General features: G+C 39.1%; 1 protein-coding gene across 6 annotated transcripts in view; it reads left to right on the top strand.

Moving 5' to 3' along the window:
• The first annotated feature begins 8696 nt into the window (after positions 1-8696).
• auts2a (activator of transcription and developmental regulator AUTS2 a) overlaps positions 8697-13896 on the top strand; it is a 1290268-nt gene continuing 1285068 nt past the window's right edge. For all 6 annotated transcript variants that reach the window (XM_068010284.1, XM_068010283.1, XM_068010285.1 and 3 more), the window contains exon 1: positions 8697-8966. In XM_068010284.1, the coding sequence (XP_067866385.1) occupies positions 8697-8966 (270 nt within the window). The remainder of the gene's footprint in view (positions 8967-13896) is intronic.

Below are 13896 nucleotides of genomic sequence, written 5' to 3'. Positions count from 1 at the left end.
ATGACCGTATCATGTGTTTTAAGTGCTGGTACAGGGATAAATGTTGGCCAGGATATCGAAAGAACTCCCTTGCCCTTCTTCAAATGTGCTGTGGGATCTTTTACGTCCACCTGAGAGGGCATATGGAGCCTCAGCTAAGAGACAGCAGGTTCCAAATGTACACCGAAAACACCCAGCTCTATTTCACCAGCACCTGTCTTGACCCCCTTCACGGTCTCTGATTTGTCATGCTGCTTGATGGACATACAGTATTGGGTGAGCAGATATTTCATCCAGATAAATATTGGGAAGACCAAAGGCATTATCTTCATCCAGGCTACAAACTCCATCCCTCTCCTTGGATACTGTCTGAGGCTGAACCAGATTGCTTGTGACCTTGATGTTGTATTTAACCCCAAAATGAGCTTCCGATCAAATATCCGTTCAATTACCATGACCACCTATTTCCACCTCCGTAACATCACCTGACTCCTCCCCTGTCTCAGCTTATCTGCTGCTGAACCTGTCATCCATGCCTAGTTACCTCAAGATGTTTCTCCTCCAATTCTCTTCTGCCTTCTTCCACCCCCACATAAACTCATCCAAATCTCTGCTGCCTGTGCCCTAACTCACATTAAGTCCCTTTCACCAATCAGCCCTGTGCTCACTGATCTATTTTGGCTCCTGATCCAGCAATGCCTCGATTTTTAACATTCTCATCCTTGTTTTCAAATCCTTCCATGGCCTCGCCCCTCTCTGTCTCTGTAACCTCCTCTAACCCCACAAGCGTTTGCGATCGCTCCACTCCTCCAATTCTTGGCTCTTGTGCAGCTCAATTTTAATCACTCCACCATTGGCTGTTGTGCCCTCAGCTGCCTCGGCCCGAAGCTCTGGAATTCCCTCCCTAAACCTTTCCGCCTCTCTCTCCTCCTTTAAGACACTCCTTACGGATTGGCATTAAATTTTATTTGATAATCCTTCTGCAAAGCACCTTGGGATATTTTACTCTGCTTAAGGTGCTATATAAATGCAAGTTCTTGTTATTGAATAAAGAAGCTTTTTAACCCTTTATGTATGCGAAATAATTGAATAAACTAATTCCAAACTAGCTCATAGACAAAAATAGACAAAAGGGGCGGCACAGTGGTGCAGTGGTTAGCACCGCAGCCTCACAGCTCCAGGAACCCGGGTTCGATTCTGGGTACTGCCCGTGTGGAGTTTGCAAGTTCTCCCTGTGTCTGCGTGGATTTTCCCCGGGTGCTCCGGTTTCCTCCCACAGCCAAAGACTTGCAGGTGATAGGTAAATTGGCCATTGTAAATTGCCCCTAGTGTAGGTAGGTGATAGGGAATATGGGATTACTGTAGGGTTAGTATAAATGGGTGGTTGTTGGTCGGCACAGACTCGGTGGGCTGAAGGGCCTGTTTCAGTGCTGTATCTCTAAAAAAAAAGAATGTTTTGGTGCATTTTGTTGCATAAGACCTTGCTGAATGCATTCACCTTGTGGTATGAACTTGCAGAATGTAATTGCCTATCCGTTTGAACTTGCTGAGTGTAATTTCATATGTGTATGAATTTGTCATTTTGATCCTTAAAGACACTGTCTCTTGTGTAAATCTGTTAAGTTGTTGCATTTGATTGCCTGTGCGTGTGAACTTGCTGAGTCTGATTACCTTGGTGTGTAAATTTCTTGAGTATGACTGCCTTGTCATGCAAATTTGATGGGTAGGATTGCCTCTGTATGAACTCTTTATGCCTGCCTGTGAACCTGCCAGTTTCAGTCATCTTTAAAAGTGCTGTATCTTGTATAAATTCCAGTGAGTTACTGAGTGTGATTGCCTCTGTGTGAGATGTTGCCAAGTGTGATTGCTTCTGTGTGTGAACTTGATGAGCGTGATTGCTCTTCCATCTGAAATTCCAGTGATTGCCTCTTGCTGACATTATTGAATGTCATTACTCCTCCATTGGAACCTGCTGAGTGTGATTGCCTCGCCATCTAAAATTGATGAGTGTGTTTGAGCTTGCTGGGAATGACTACCTGTGTGTGTGTGTGTGTGAGAACTTGCTGGGTGTATTTGTGTGTAGTCTTGCAGAGTGTGATTTCCTCTGAGAACTTGCTCAATCTGATTGCCTCTCCATGTGAACTTGTTTTGCATGAATGTCTATCTGTGTGTGAATCTGTGAAGTGTGGCTGTGTCTTTCTGTGAACTTGCTGATTATTGTTGCCTCTGTTTGTGAATTTGCTGGGTTTGACTGGACAAAGAGCAAAAGGTACAGATGCTAGAAATCTGAAGCCAAAACAGAAAATGCTTGAAAAACAGAAGTCAGACAGCATCTGGGAGAGAACAGAAAAGTTACTGGAGGTAATTTTAATGTAACCTACCCAACACGAAACCACTGGGAGCTGAAATGTCACTTTTTTCCTTTAACGATCAGCCCAGTTTCACTTTCCTAGCTAATATTTATCCTTCAGTCAATATCACTACAAACACAGATTGTCTAGTCATTATCGCATTTCTGTTTATGGGAGCTTTTGGCTGCAAATTGATTATCACGATTTTGATTTTGCAACAGTGACTACACTTCAAAAGTACCTAATTGGTTGTAAATGCTTTGGCATATCCTGAGGAGGGGCAGGGCAGGGGGAGTGGGACTTGATGAGTTGTTCTTGCCAGCATAGACATGACTAGCCGAATAACCTCTTTCTAAGCTGTAACCATTCTATTCTTCTATGATATTAGGTCATGAAGGGAACTATATAAATGCAAGTATTTTATACTTTTCTTTGACATCACTGCAATGTAAACCAGGTGTGGTGTTATATGGGTGGCTGATCCAATCCTGCTATTTTCTCACCAGGCGGGTAAGGTTAAAATGACCTCCAATGTTTCAGGTGTGAACCCTTGATCAAAACACAATTCTGACTATGTGTCCACACTTGAAAGCTCACTTGTTCTCTCTGCAGATGTCAACTGATTTGTTGAGCGTTTCCAGCGTTTTCTGGTTTTGATTGTGTCTGTGTGTGAACTAGCTTGAGTTTTGGTGCCTCTGTTTCTGAACGTTCTTTGTGTGATTGCCTCAGTGAACTTGCCAAGTGTGGCTGTCTCTTCATGTAAATTTGCTGAGTAGGATTGTCTCTGTTTTGAAATTGCTGACTGTAACTGCCTCTTGATGTGTACTTGGAGAGTGAGATGATGTGTGAATTTGCTGAACCTGCTTTATGCGTTCACCTCTCTATGTGGATTTACTGAGTGTGATTGTGTCCGTGTGAATTTGCTTAATATGATTGTGTTTGTGTGTGAATTTGCTGAGTCATCTGCCTGTTTGTGAACTTACTTTGTATGATTGCAAATTCTACACATTTGCCTCTGTATTAAATGAGTGAGTAGAATTGCACCTACGTAAGAACTTACTGAGTGTGATTGTCTCTGCTTATGAAATTAATGAATGATGTCACCTCTCCATATAAATTAGTGAGTGACATTGACTCCTCCTGTAATCACCTAGGCAAATAAAATTTCTCACTGTCACCAGCCCAGGTAATTTTTTTTTAATGCAATTGATTTCTGGGAAAAATTGCTTTCACATTTCGATTCCTTATCAGATTACTTCATGCCTATGCATTTCAGGATACAGGTGCCAAGAATAAATACAAAACACCTAACGTACTGAAATAGTGACATAGGATATAAAAATATTGTTTTACAACAACTTGAATTTTTATAGTGCCTTTAATATGGTAAAACAGCCTAAGACACTTCACAGGAGCATTATTAAAAAACAATTGACACCATGCCACATAAGGAGATATATGGATAGGTAACCAAAACCTTGGTCAAAGAGGTAGATTTTAAAGAGTATCTTAAAGGAGGAGAGAAAGCTAGAGATGCAGACAGGTTTAGGAAGGGAATTTCAGTGCTTATGGTCAAGGAGGCTGAAGGCATAACTGCCAATGGTGGTACGATTAAAATTGGGGATGCTCAAGAGCCCAGAATTGGAGGAGCCCAGAGATCTCGGAGGGTTGTAGAGTTGGAGGAGGTTACAGAGATAGGGAGGGGCAAGGACATGGAGGGATTTGAAAACAAGCATAAGCATTTCAAAATTGAGGCATTGCCAGACTGGAAGCCAATATAGGTTAGCAAGCACAAGGGGTGATAGATGAATGGGACTAGGTGCAAATTAATAATAAAATACAAATCTATTATGTCTATGCTTTTTAAAATGATTTTAGCTTTGTCTTTTTTTAAAATAAAACTGTCACGAGAGTAAGCAATGGCATTTGCCTGGTCTGAGCTCTAGAGGGTGATTGCACGAAACAGCTTCTACTGCAGTCAATTAGTAGTTCAAGTAATTTCGAGATGTTTGCATTTTAGAATAGTTGGCATGTATCTGTACAAAATGTCTTGTAAATTTTGCTGAAATGTGAAAGGCACTTTCTCTGCATTAATCTGGATGATGCTATTATAATAAACTTTTCAAGACTTTACACAGTTCTTTCATTTGTTACAGGGCCATTTGCATTGTGTCTCATAAAATTTATATATGGAGTATGATGCAATTAATGATTTGTTGCTGGAGCAACAATTGCAGGTTTTACTTGTATCATTTGATGGAGAGCACTTTCAATCTGAACATGTTGAATTTTCCACTTTGGGATCTGTATTCAAATCCAGCTGAGACTGAGGAGGTCAAAGTCTCTTCCATCTGTTGATATAAAAGATCCTAGGGGAGATGAGATTGGATAGTCCCATCCAATTCACTAGTGAGCATTGGCTCAAAAGCAGAGAACAGCCTTTCATTTATCACAGATTAACAATCTCACTCAAGTAATAGTTGATGTGGAAAATCAAAAACAAGTCACTCACTCATGCAGTAGTTGGCTCTGGCTGGGCTCGGTTGGTTATGCTTTTGCCTTTGAGTCAGAGGGTTATGGCTTCAAGTCCTACTCCTGAGACTTCAGCACAAAATCCAGGCTGACACTTCAGTGTTGTACTGAGGAAGTTCTGCACTGTTGGAGGTGCTGTCTTTTGGTTAAACTGGCCCCATCTGATCTTTCATGTGAACATAAAAGATCCCATGACACTATTCAAAGAAGAACAGGGGAGTACTCCCCAGTTTCCAAGCCAGCATCTGTCCCTGAAATTTTTTTTGTCATTATTGAATTGCTGTTTGTGGTACCTTGCTTTGCACAAATTGGCTACCATGTTTTCTACATTATAACAGTGACTACACTTCAAAAGTATTTAATGGGTTGTAAAACGCTTCAGGATGCTCTGAAGGCAGGAGATAAATACAAGTTCTTGCTTCAGTTGTGATCTTTTGAGGCTAATAGTTTGGACAAATTATGTATTTTATTACAAACATTGAGAGAGTGAGGAGGAGGTTAACCCAGGATCCACACATAATGACTGTGATTGCTTCATATTGATTGCCCAAAGTGGGAATATGTTGCATTATCTCAGTGCTGACATCCCTCATGTACATAATTATTTTTTGTTCATAAAAAAATTGTCTAATTTGGCATTGCAGCAGATTTAGTAAACTTGCCACAGCTTTCAACATGGTGACGTTTTGCCAGATTGATGGATGCTACCTGTATTCTTGACTATTTCTGGAAGTGAACCTGTTTGAAAACTCCCCTAGATGAAGTACTGCCCCTTTAAATTCTCTTTCTTTCTTTTGAATTCTAAAAAACACAAACAAATTCTGGAAATCTGACCAACATACCAAAATTGCACAGTAGCTTGATCAGCATCTGAAAGAGGAAATGTGCCAAAGTTTGGGATGCGGATGATGAGTCCCAGCCATAAGTTAATTACATTTGTTAACTGGTTCTGGCTAACCTGATGTGCACTTTCTGTCTCTCTGGTCTTGCATTTAGCACTAGTTTGATCAGTTTGGAACAAAAACTATTGACTCCCCCAAGTTTGCTAAGTAAAAGCAAACTTGAAACATTCTCAACTATTTATAGACCTTTAAATTTTCTTTTTTTTAAAAAAAGAGGCTCTTGTTTACTGAAGCCCTGCATTAAAGGCTAAAAGGGCCGAATTTAAGGCAACATTGTCAATGAAACTAGCTGCTCAATGTGATGTGATATAACTAATTCTGAATGTGCCAGTTACATCGCTGAAGTAACCTGCTCTTTGATCATATAGAGGTCATGCCGTATCAGGTGACACTTAACCCATTGAATGCTGGACTCCATTTTTAAACTATTTCCATTTAAAGTTTCTCATTATCAAATAACGAGGCAGTTCGTGCAGTTGCTGCTTGACTGTTTCATAAATGGGTAACAATGACATCCAGTGTAGGAGTTTGAAGAGCCTATGGGGAAATAATAACGTGGTTACTTTTGCCTTGTTTAAATTCGATCATGACAAAATGAGAAATCAATAGTTTGGACAGATTATGTATTTTATTACAAACATTGTCATTTAAAAAAAAAAACTCCATGTTAATATGGTAACTAAAAGAATATCGGGAAAGCAGAAAACCTGAACCACACATGACTTTTGTGTGCAAAGAAAAAACTTAAACTTAATCAAAATATGCTTCTGATCTCATTGGCTGGTCATGTATCAGGTGGGAATGAACATCAAAGGAAATCTGGACTTGCCCTATTTTTGTTAAACATTTCCTTGACGCTGTGTATCTATTTTCGATTATAAAATGTTCTGCTCTCAATGTTGAGTCATGCCCAATGCAAATCAGAATGTTTGTTAATGTAAAAATAGCAGATCTCGATTTTCCATGCACCTTACCTCTCTCGACCAGTCTGCTTTTTTATTAAAATCACCAACAGGTAAATTGGGAGTGGTTTTGCTTGACTGCAGTGATTCCCTAGAATGGAATAACCTTAATCACCGAATATCGATCGGTTCGAAAACTTTTGATACGAAGCCAGTAGTGTCAAGATCACCAGGATCAGATAGAGCTGTTGTCAGATTATCAGCGATGAGACTCTCTCCATTGACGAGGACCCTGTCTAGCTGGCACCAATCCGTTATTCCTGGTTCGATCATATATACTCCGGAGGACCACCTTTTGTTGTATTTTGTCAAGCATAAAATGATCTTATCCGAATTTTCCACTGGTAGTAAACTTATAAAAGAATCGTGAAGTACAAACTGACACTTTGTCACTGTGAACAAAGTGCACGCTGAATCATCACTCCAACTTCGACATGCAGTTTCATCGATCTTTACAATATATACATTTTAAAAATAAAAACTCTATTTAATTAGCAATACACAATCTGTAGAAATGGGAACTCGATGAATTTGCAGTTTCACTGCACTGCTCCGAACTGAAGGTGCAGCTTCAACATTTTGTTTTGAAAACAGATGCCAATTTCATTCATCTTTTTAACGTGTTCTGGTTTGTTGTCTCTCTCACTTCAGCAGAACTTAAGAAACACGAGCACAGATGCAGAGTGCAACGTAATGAAGGATCTGTCATTAAGACGCCGGCTGTTTATCAACCTTGGGTGGAGCCGAGCTCGGAGACCGCACGACCCGAAACAGATTGAGCGACAAGAGGAGCAGATTCTTTTCAAATCTCGAAAAATGCCCGATGAAAACTGGCTGGACTATTTCCTGGTGAGGAAGTACACATGAGCGGAACTGGCGTAAGTTGTTATCCCTGCGCTGAAGGGGCTGTGGATCTGTGTACTACAGACTGGGGAAAGCTCCATTCTTTCCAAAGGATTTTTCTTTCTCCCTCTCTCCATTCTTATTCATCTATCCCCCTTTCCTCGATTAGGATCCTTTCATTCCCCCTCCGTGCATTTGATCGGCATCTGGAGGAGAACAAAAAAAAACCCGTCAGGTCCGAAAGTCTTCAGTCTGATGGCTGGAATCTACTGTGGTGGGATGGACGGTGCGTGAATTTTATTTCAGACAAAGAGAAGTCAGAGAGAGAGCGAGAGAGAGACAGGGGGAGAGGGAGGGAAGGAAGGAGAGAGGGAGAAGGGGGGGGCACAGACAGACAGAAAGAGAGAGAGGGAAAGAGACAGTGTATGTGTGCGAGAGAGATTGAGAGGATGAGAGATAGTGAGTGTGAAGAGAAAAGGTGTGGATCAAACATCATTTTGTCGCGAAGCACCTTTTTTAGTAACTGGTTAAAATGCAGAAATAATGGAAGGGACATTAAAAGCAGCCAGGATTTCTAGTTATTTGCCGGTCGCTACAAGTGGAAGGAAAGAGCATTTTGCAAGTGTATGATTTTATTTTTAATTTTTAGGAAGGACCAAATTGTGGTCGTGGTTATTGTGGATTCCGGGAGATTACTGCTGCTGAAACTATTGAGGGAATTAAAAAAAAACAAGTCGTATTTCATCTGGGGAAAAAATATAAAAGTGTTGTTGTAGAATCAACGTCAGTCTGCACTGTGGAGACCTGGTCAATTTCACTTGAGAATTTGGTCAGTTTCACCTGGGGATTTTCTTGTCAATTTTACTTGGAATTTTGTCAATTTCTGTCCGGATCGTCGGCTCGCTTGGAATTATCATGGGAATACTGGAATAATTTCTCCATCCAAGTTATAAACGGATTCTCCTCTTGCGGATTTTTGCCTCGGTGATTAATACACAGACGACGTGCATCCAGCCATCGCCTCCTGCAAAGTGCTTTGCCTGGGCTTTGTGGAATTGCTATTGTTAATTTTATTGAGTTTAAAAAAAAAAGCAGTCACATTTCTGTGGGGAAATCTAGTGTGTGCAATGGATGGCCCGCGGTGCAGTGGGCTTCGCCGGAGTAGGCGATCTAGAGCTCAGAGAAACCGAGACAGGAAAGCAAAGGGAGGTGGAGGCACTTCGAGGGCGAACAATACTCTATCCTCCTCAGGGTCTGAGCGAGAGGGCAACAACAAAAATCCAGCCTCATCCCGCCCCAGACCCCCTAGACGTCGGAGGAAAGATTCCACTTCAGGAGAAGAAGATCTCATTGATGGATTTGGAATAGCCAGTTTTGTCACCTTGGAAGCTCTGGAGGTAAGGAATGGATGGATAATACAAATCCTTAAGACTGGAGCTTTAAATGTGATTCAGCTTTAAGATTGAAAAAAACCCACAATGACCATTAACATCACAATATAGTAGCGAAACGCATAGTAAATGATTAAACCTCACTTCATATTGTTTGATTAAACTATTCTGTTGGTTATCAGAAAGCTTAGAGTTGAACTCATTTACACAGTGATTCTAGATCATTGCTAGACTTTTCCCATAGACTGTATTTTCTCCTATATTTCCTTGATGTTTTCCTGAACTCCCCATCACAACCATTAAGAATTGAAATAAAGTAAGAAACGTTTGAGCGTGTGAACACCATGTTGATATTTTGTAAAGGGTGAAAGGGGTACTGTGATTCCAGCTGGTTGAGATTGGTGTATCTCTTTAACTCATATGTCACTTAAGCACCAGGCCCTTGCTGTGAAATTTTGCTTTTTTTTTTATCGTATTGAGTCACTTCCTATGGAGGATTAAGAATTCTATAGATGTGCAGGCTAAAATGAGTTGTAACTAAGACGGTTTAACAGCCACCAACTACTGTATCTGCATTGATTTGGAGGCCATCTGAGCTAGTACTTTGGAAAAGGTGCAGAGAGAGACGTAGAGCCGAAGGAAAGGATTGACATAACACACGTCTATTTGGCTAAGAAAAGTTTGCATTGAATGATAATTATCATGAAATGATATAACCAATCATTGAGAAGTGTTTTGGAAATACCACCTAGAGTTAAGACATGCTTTGAAAAGTTATGTTGAAAGTGTGATCATGTTTTTGCATTTATGAAAAAGTCAGTGGTGTTCGCAGAAAACAGGAATACGGTTGATAAATGCTTTCCCTATTCAAGTTATATTTTGCTGTTTACACCGACCTCCTCACCTCTTGACAATGGAATGATGTTGATTGCACATAATTGTTCTACCTCCTATTACTAACAAAAAGTAATTATAAGGTTTGCCCAAAGGTTATCATATTGTTAGTGGTCATATAAGGGACAGTTTTAACAATAGTTGGTATTGGATAGTAAACCACTCAAGCACTGATTGGGATAAGTCCCTGTTTCAGAAGGTCCTGCTCCACTGATTTAGCAGTAGCTGGATTCCCCTTCATTACAATCTATTGAAGCACAAAAGTAAATAGCCCCAGTCCAGAAATGATTGCACATGTTTGCTTGCTTTATCCAGAACTAGTGGATGAATTATAACTTAAATCATTACTTTACTTGATGCCTCCACAGTTACCAGTATTGATTTGTTTAAACTATAAGAAATGTAAAGATTATTTGTTTGGAAGTGCTTACTCTTTTAAGTCAGTTGCTTGGACCAAATTGTAGAAATGCCTAATTCCTTTAGTTTTTAAGGAGGAATGTAGTTTTAATTTTTCATTTTACTGTAACATAAATGCAGTTATGCTGGAAATGGGACCTGGCCCTTTCCCAGCAGTTTTTATTTATAAGCTTATGCATATGTTCTTAACCTCATGCACTGCAGTATCTCAGTCCCTATGTGTAGGAATGGTATCTCAAGCAATAAGTCAGCATGTCTGCTATCTGTTTCTTATGCATTGTTATTACAGTGTCTGAATACATGTTTCCACTGTTGAATATGAAGTGTTTCTTTTTAACCATCAGATCTTCTCAGTGACCTCTATAGGAAGAAATGTTTGTTTGCTCAGAATAACATTCGGGAGAGTTTCATTTTAATTCAAACGTCAGGTTAATGGTTAAAGGAATCAGACTGAGGACCTGTTCCAAAATCTAAACTTGGGGTATTGCTTGCCATCATGAGCTTTCTTTGAGGTGCAAAATGCATTTTTCATGAACTTTTTATTTAAACTGATGTAAATGGCAAGTTTTGCAACATTTTTATAATGACTGTTGCGATTATTGTATTCATAATTGTTTAAATTAATTTAGACCTTCTTTGGGGACAGGGAAGGGCCAATAACACATTGTGGCTGTATGCTAATACGTGGCATTGCTCAGAAATTACCTCAACACCAAACTAGATTGTTATGGGCTGCACGTGCTAGCCTAGCTGGTGCCTTTGCTTTCCAGATTGATAGTGAAGTCTAGTCACATTGTTCAATGTTAACCTTCTTGGACAATGTCGAGATATTTGTATTTAAGAAATTTCATACATTTTTGACAGTGCAAGTGTACAGCAAATGCTGTGATTCTCTTTCATTATAGTAAGCCTTGAGGTAATGTTCAGTCTGAAATATGGCTTAGTTTTGTACATTAACTGTTAGGATGGACTGATTTTGCTGTTTCTATGTTCTGATATTCATTGGTGGGATTGTTTTGATGTGTCATACCTACAGTGAAACCCTGCTAAATCCTTCAGTTAATTAATTTGATCAGCATTGATCCATATTAAAGGGAAAAAAATGATAGGAGGTAATCAGTTTATTGACTTGACAATGAGGTCTTTTGGTTTCCTAGGCACAATTTTGTACATGCAGTTACTTTTGATCATTTGAGTCCAACTGTCCAGAAACTGGTTAACATTTGCTGTAATCACTGAATCCATTATGCAAGTTTTTTAAAAGCTTTTATTTGAGCGGGTGGACAACTATCCTTTGCTAAAAGTGGGTGGCTTTTTAATAATACATGTTCGGTGTTGCTAGGTTCTGCAGCACTGAAGTAAAACTGAATAATGGTAACTTGTTTTAATAGTGTGCTCTTTGAATAATTAAAAAAGATTACCTTATTTCACCTTTTTGAAGTCCCAGTGACATAAAGATTCTAATGTACTACACATATGGAGGCAAATTATCAATAAAATACAAGTGTACACTTCATCAAAGAGATACTCTTATGAACTAGTTGAAAACTACTCTTAATGAGCTGGTGTATCTTGATTAACGACTGTGTGTCTTCATTAATGCATGCTTAAGAATGTTGCACCATTGTTATGATTTCATGTACAATGTAAGAATATTTGAAAGTTTTAAATGCTAAATAGATAGAAACTTAGACAGTGTATCTTCTTGGAAATACTGACATTGTTGGCCTCCTAATGCTGTCATATAATCGAATGCAGTCACTACTGTCCTTCCCAAAAACCTTTGCACAATATCCATTCTTCTGGAGCGTTGCTAATTGGATACCTACACAGCTTTAAGTGTGGCTGTGTTTAAGTTTGTGATTGTCCTTGTCCATTTCAAGCATTGTATCCTGTTCCATCTTCCAGGACCAATATTTTGTTGCTGAAGAATTGCCTACGGTGCTAGTTTTTGAAGTTATTAGCACTTGACAATGCTTTATTAACACAAGAGATTCCGCAATATTTCAAAATTCATGCAATAGCCCAGCAGGTTTCAGTCCGACATTATCGAGATTTAAGTTCTTTTGTAATTTATGAAATGGGGAAGGGGTGAAGCAATGAAAACTCACCTTCCAAGTTGTGATGGGTAGATTTCTAATCCAATCTGGTTGTGCTGATTAATTTTTCTGTTGGGCCTTCATCTTCAGATGGTTACTGACAGATATATTTCATAGGATAGATAACATTTGTGGCAGCCAGCAAATAGAAATGTTTCTCATTGGGCATTCATATTGGCTAATATAAAAGGGAGGGTGATTTTTATTATGGGCTGTTGTATTGTTTAATAAGATATTCAGATGTTAACAGAACTACAATAAACTGCATGACAGTCACATATAAAACTTACCTCCATGAAAGATGATCAGAAATGGCATGAGTGCACTATAACAGGACCATAGTATAGTGATGTAAGCAAGTTAGATTTAAATGAATCCTTTTTCTTTCTAGAGTATATCAGGAATTGCTGTTATTTTTGGTGAGAATTGACTGCTCCATTTTAGCATGATTTATACAGAGTTAATGGTCATACTATCATCTGGTAATGACACTACCATACAGACATTTCAAGTGTTCTTTTTTTTTTTACTTGGGATGTATTTTCTGTATGAAATTTATCAGAATAGGATTTCACAATGATTTTTAAAAATGTGCCCTCGTCTCTGCTCACTTCAGTAACACATGGGAAATCGAGAATTTACTTGTGTGGCTGAAAATGCAGCAAAAGCTATGAAGCCTCGTAATTGAGGCATTGATCAAGAGCAGCCCTGCTGAGAACAGATCCAGTAATTTTGTGTAGCATGTTGTTATGAGCAGTTTTGCTGGCCAGTCAATAATGTACTGAATATAGTCAAGACGTTGATATAAATTCAATTATTTGAGTTGTGCTTTACTCGTCTCTGCAAAATGGAGGTTTTGATGCTCAGTGCTGTGACCTGTGATGGGCTTGGATGAGAGATTGTGAATTCTCATGATTTTGCAGTCTGCACTTCTTTGAGTGAAGGTGGTGTTAACTGCTATGTTAACAACAGTTAATATGGAATGTGAGAAGCACTGACCATCACACGATACATACTAGGTATGTCAATCCCTCTATTAAACGTTTCATAGTACCTCAGTTTAAGATGTGATGTATTTCTTTTTGGCAGTTGGTTACTCACTTTTGTTGCCATCTCAGGAATTCATTTAAAAAAAGGTATCATTTACTATATGTGTAAGAATACTGTAATCATTTTAATATAAACTGCTGTTCAGATGAATCTCTGCAAAGTTTCAGCTTCACTATTGCAGTTTGCAGCATCTTCTGAACCCCTGATGTTTCACTGTGTTATATTCTACTCCCAGGTGTATTTGTCCTGACCTGTTATTTGGCTGCAGGAAATGGCTTCAGTAGTTTCTTTATAACGTCACATGTCTGGTTTCATAATGGTCTTCTCACATCATCATAAGAAAAGAAGTTTGTAACTGCCTTCACTACGTTTCACCACAGTCATTTTAAATGCATTTTGTTCTCATCCATGTGTCCATGTTTTTACCTGTACTGTAAGTAAAAGACACAATTGGGCCAGGGATACATTGAGTATAT

Source organism: Heterodontus francisci, chromosome 30, assembly GCF_036365525.1.
Source record: "Heterodontus francisci isolate sHetFra1 chromosome 30, sHetFra1.hap1, whole genome shotgun sequence".
Taxonomy (NCBI): Eukaryota; Metazoa; Chordata; class Chondrichthyes; order Heterodontiformes; family Heterodontidae; genus Heterodontus; species Heterodontus francisci.
This window is presented reverse-complemented; position numbering and strand designations above follow the sequence as displayed.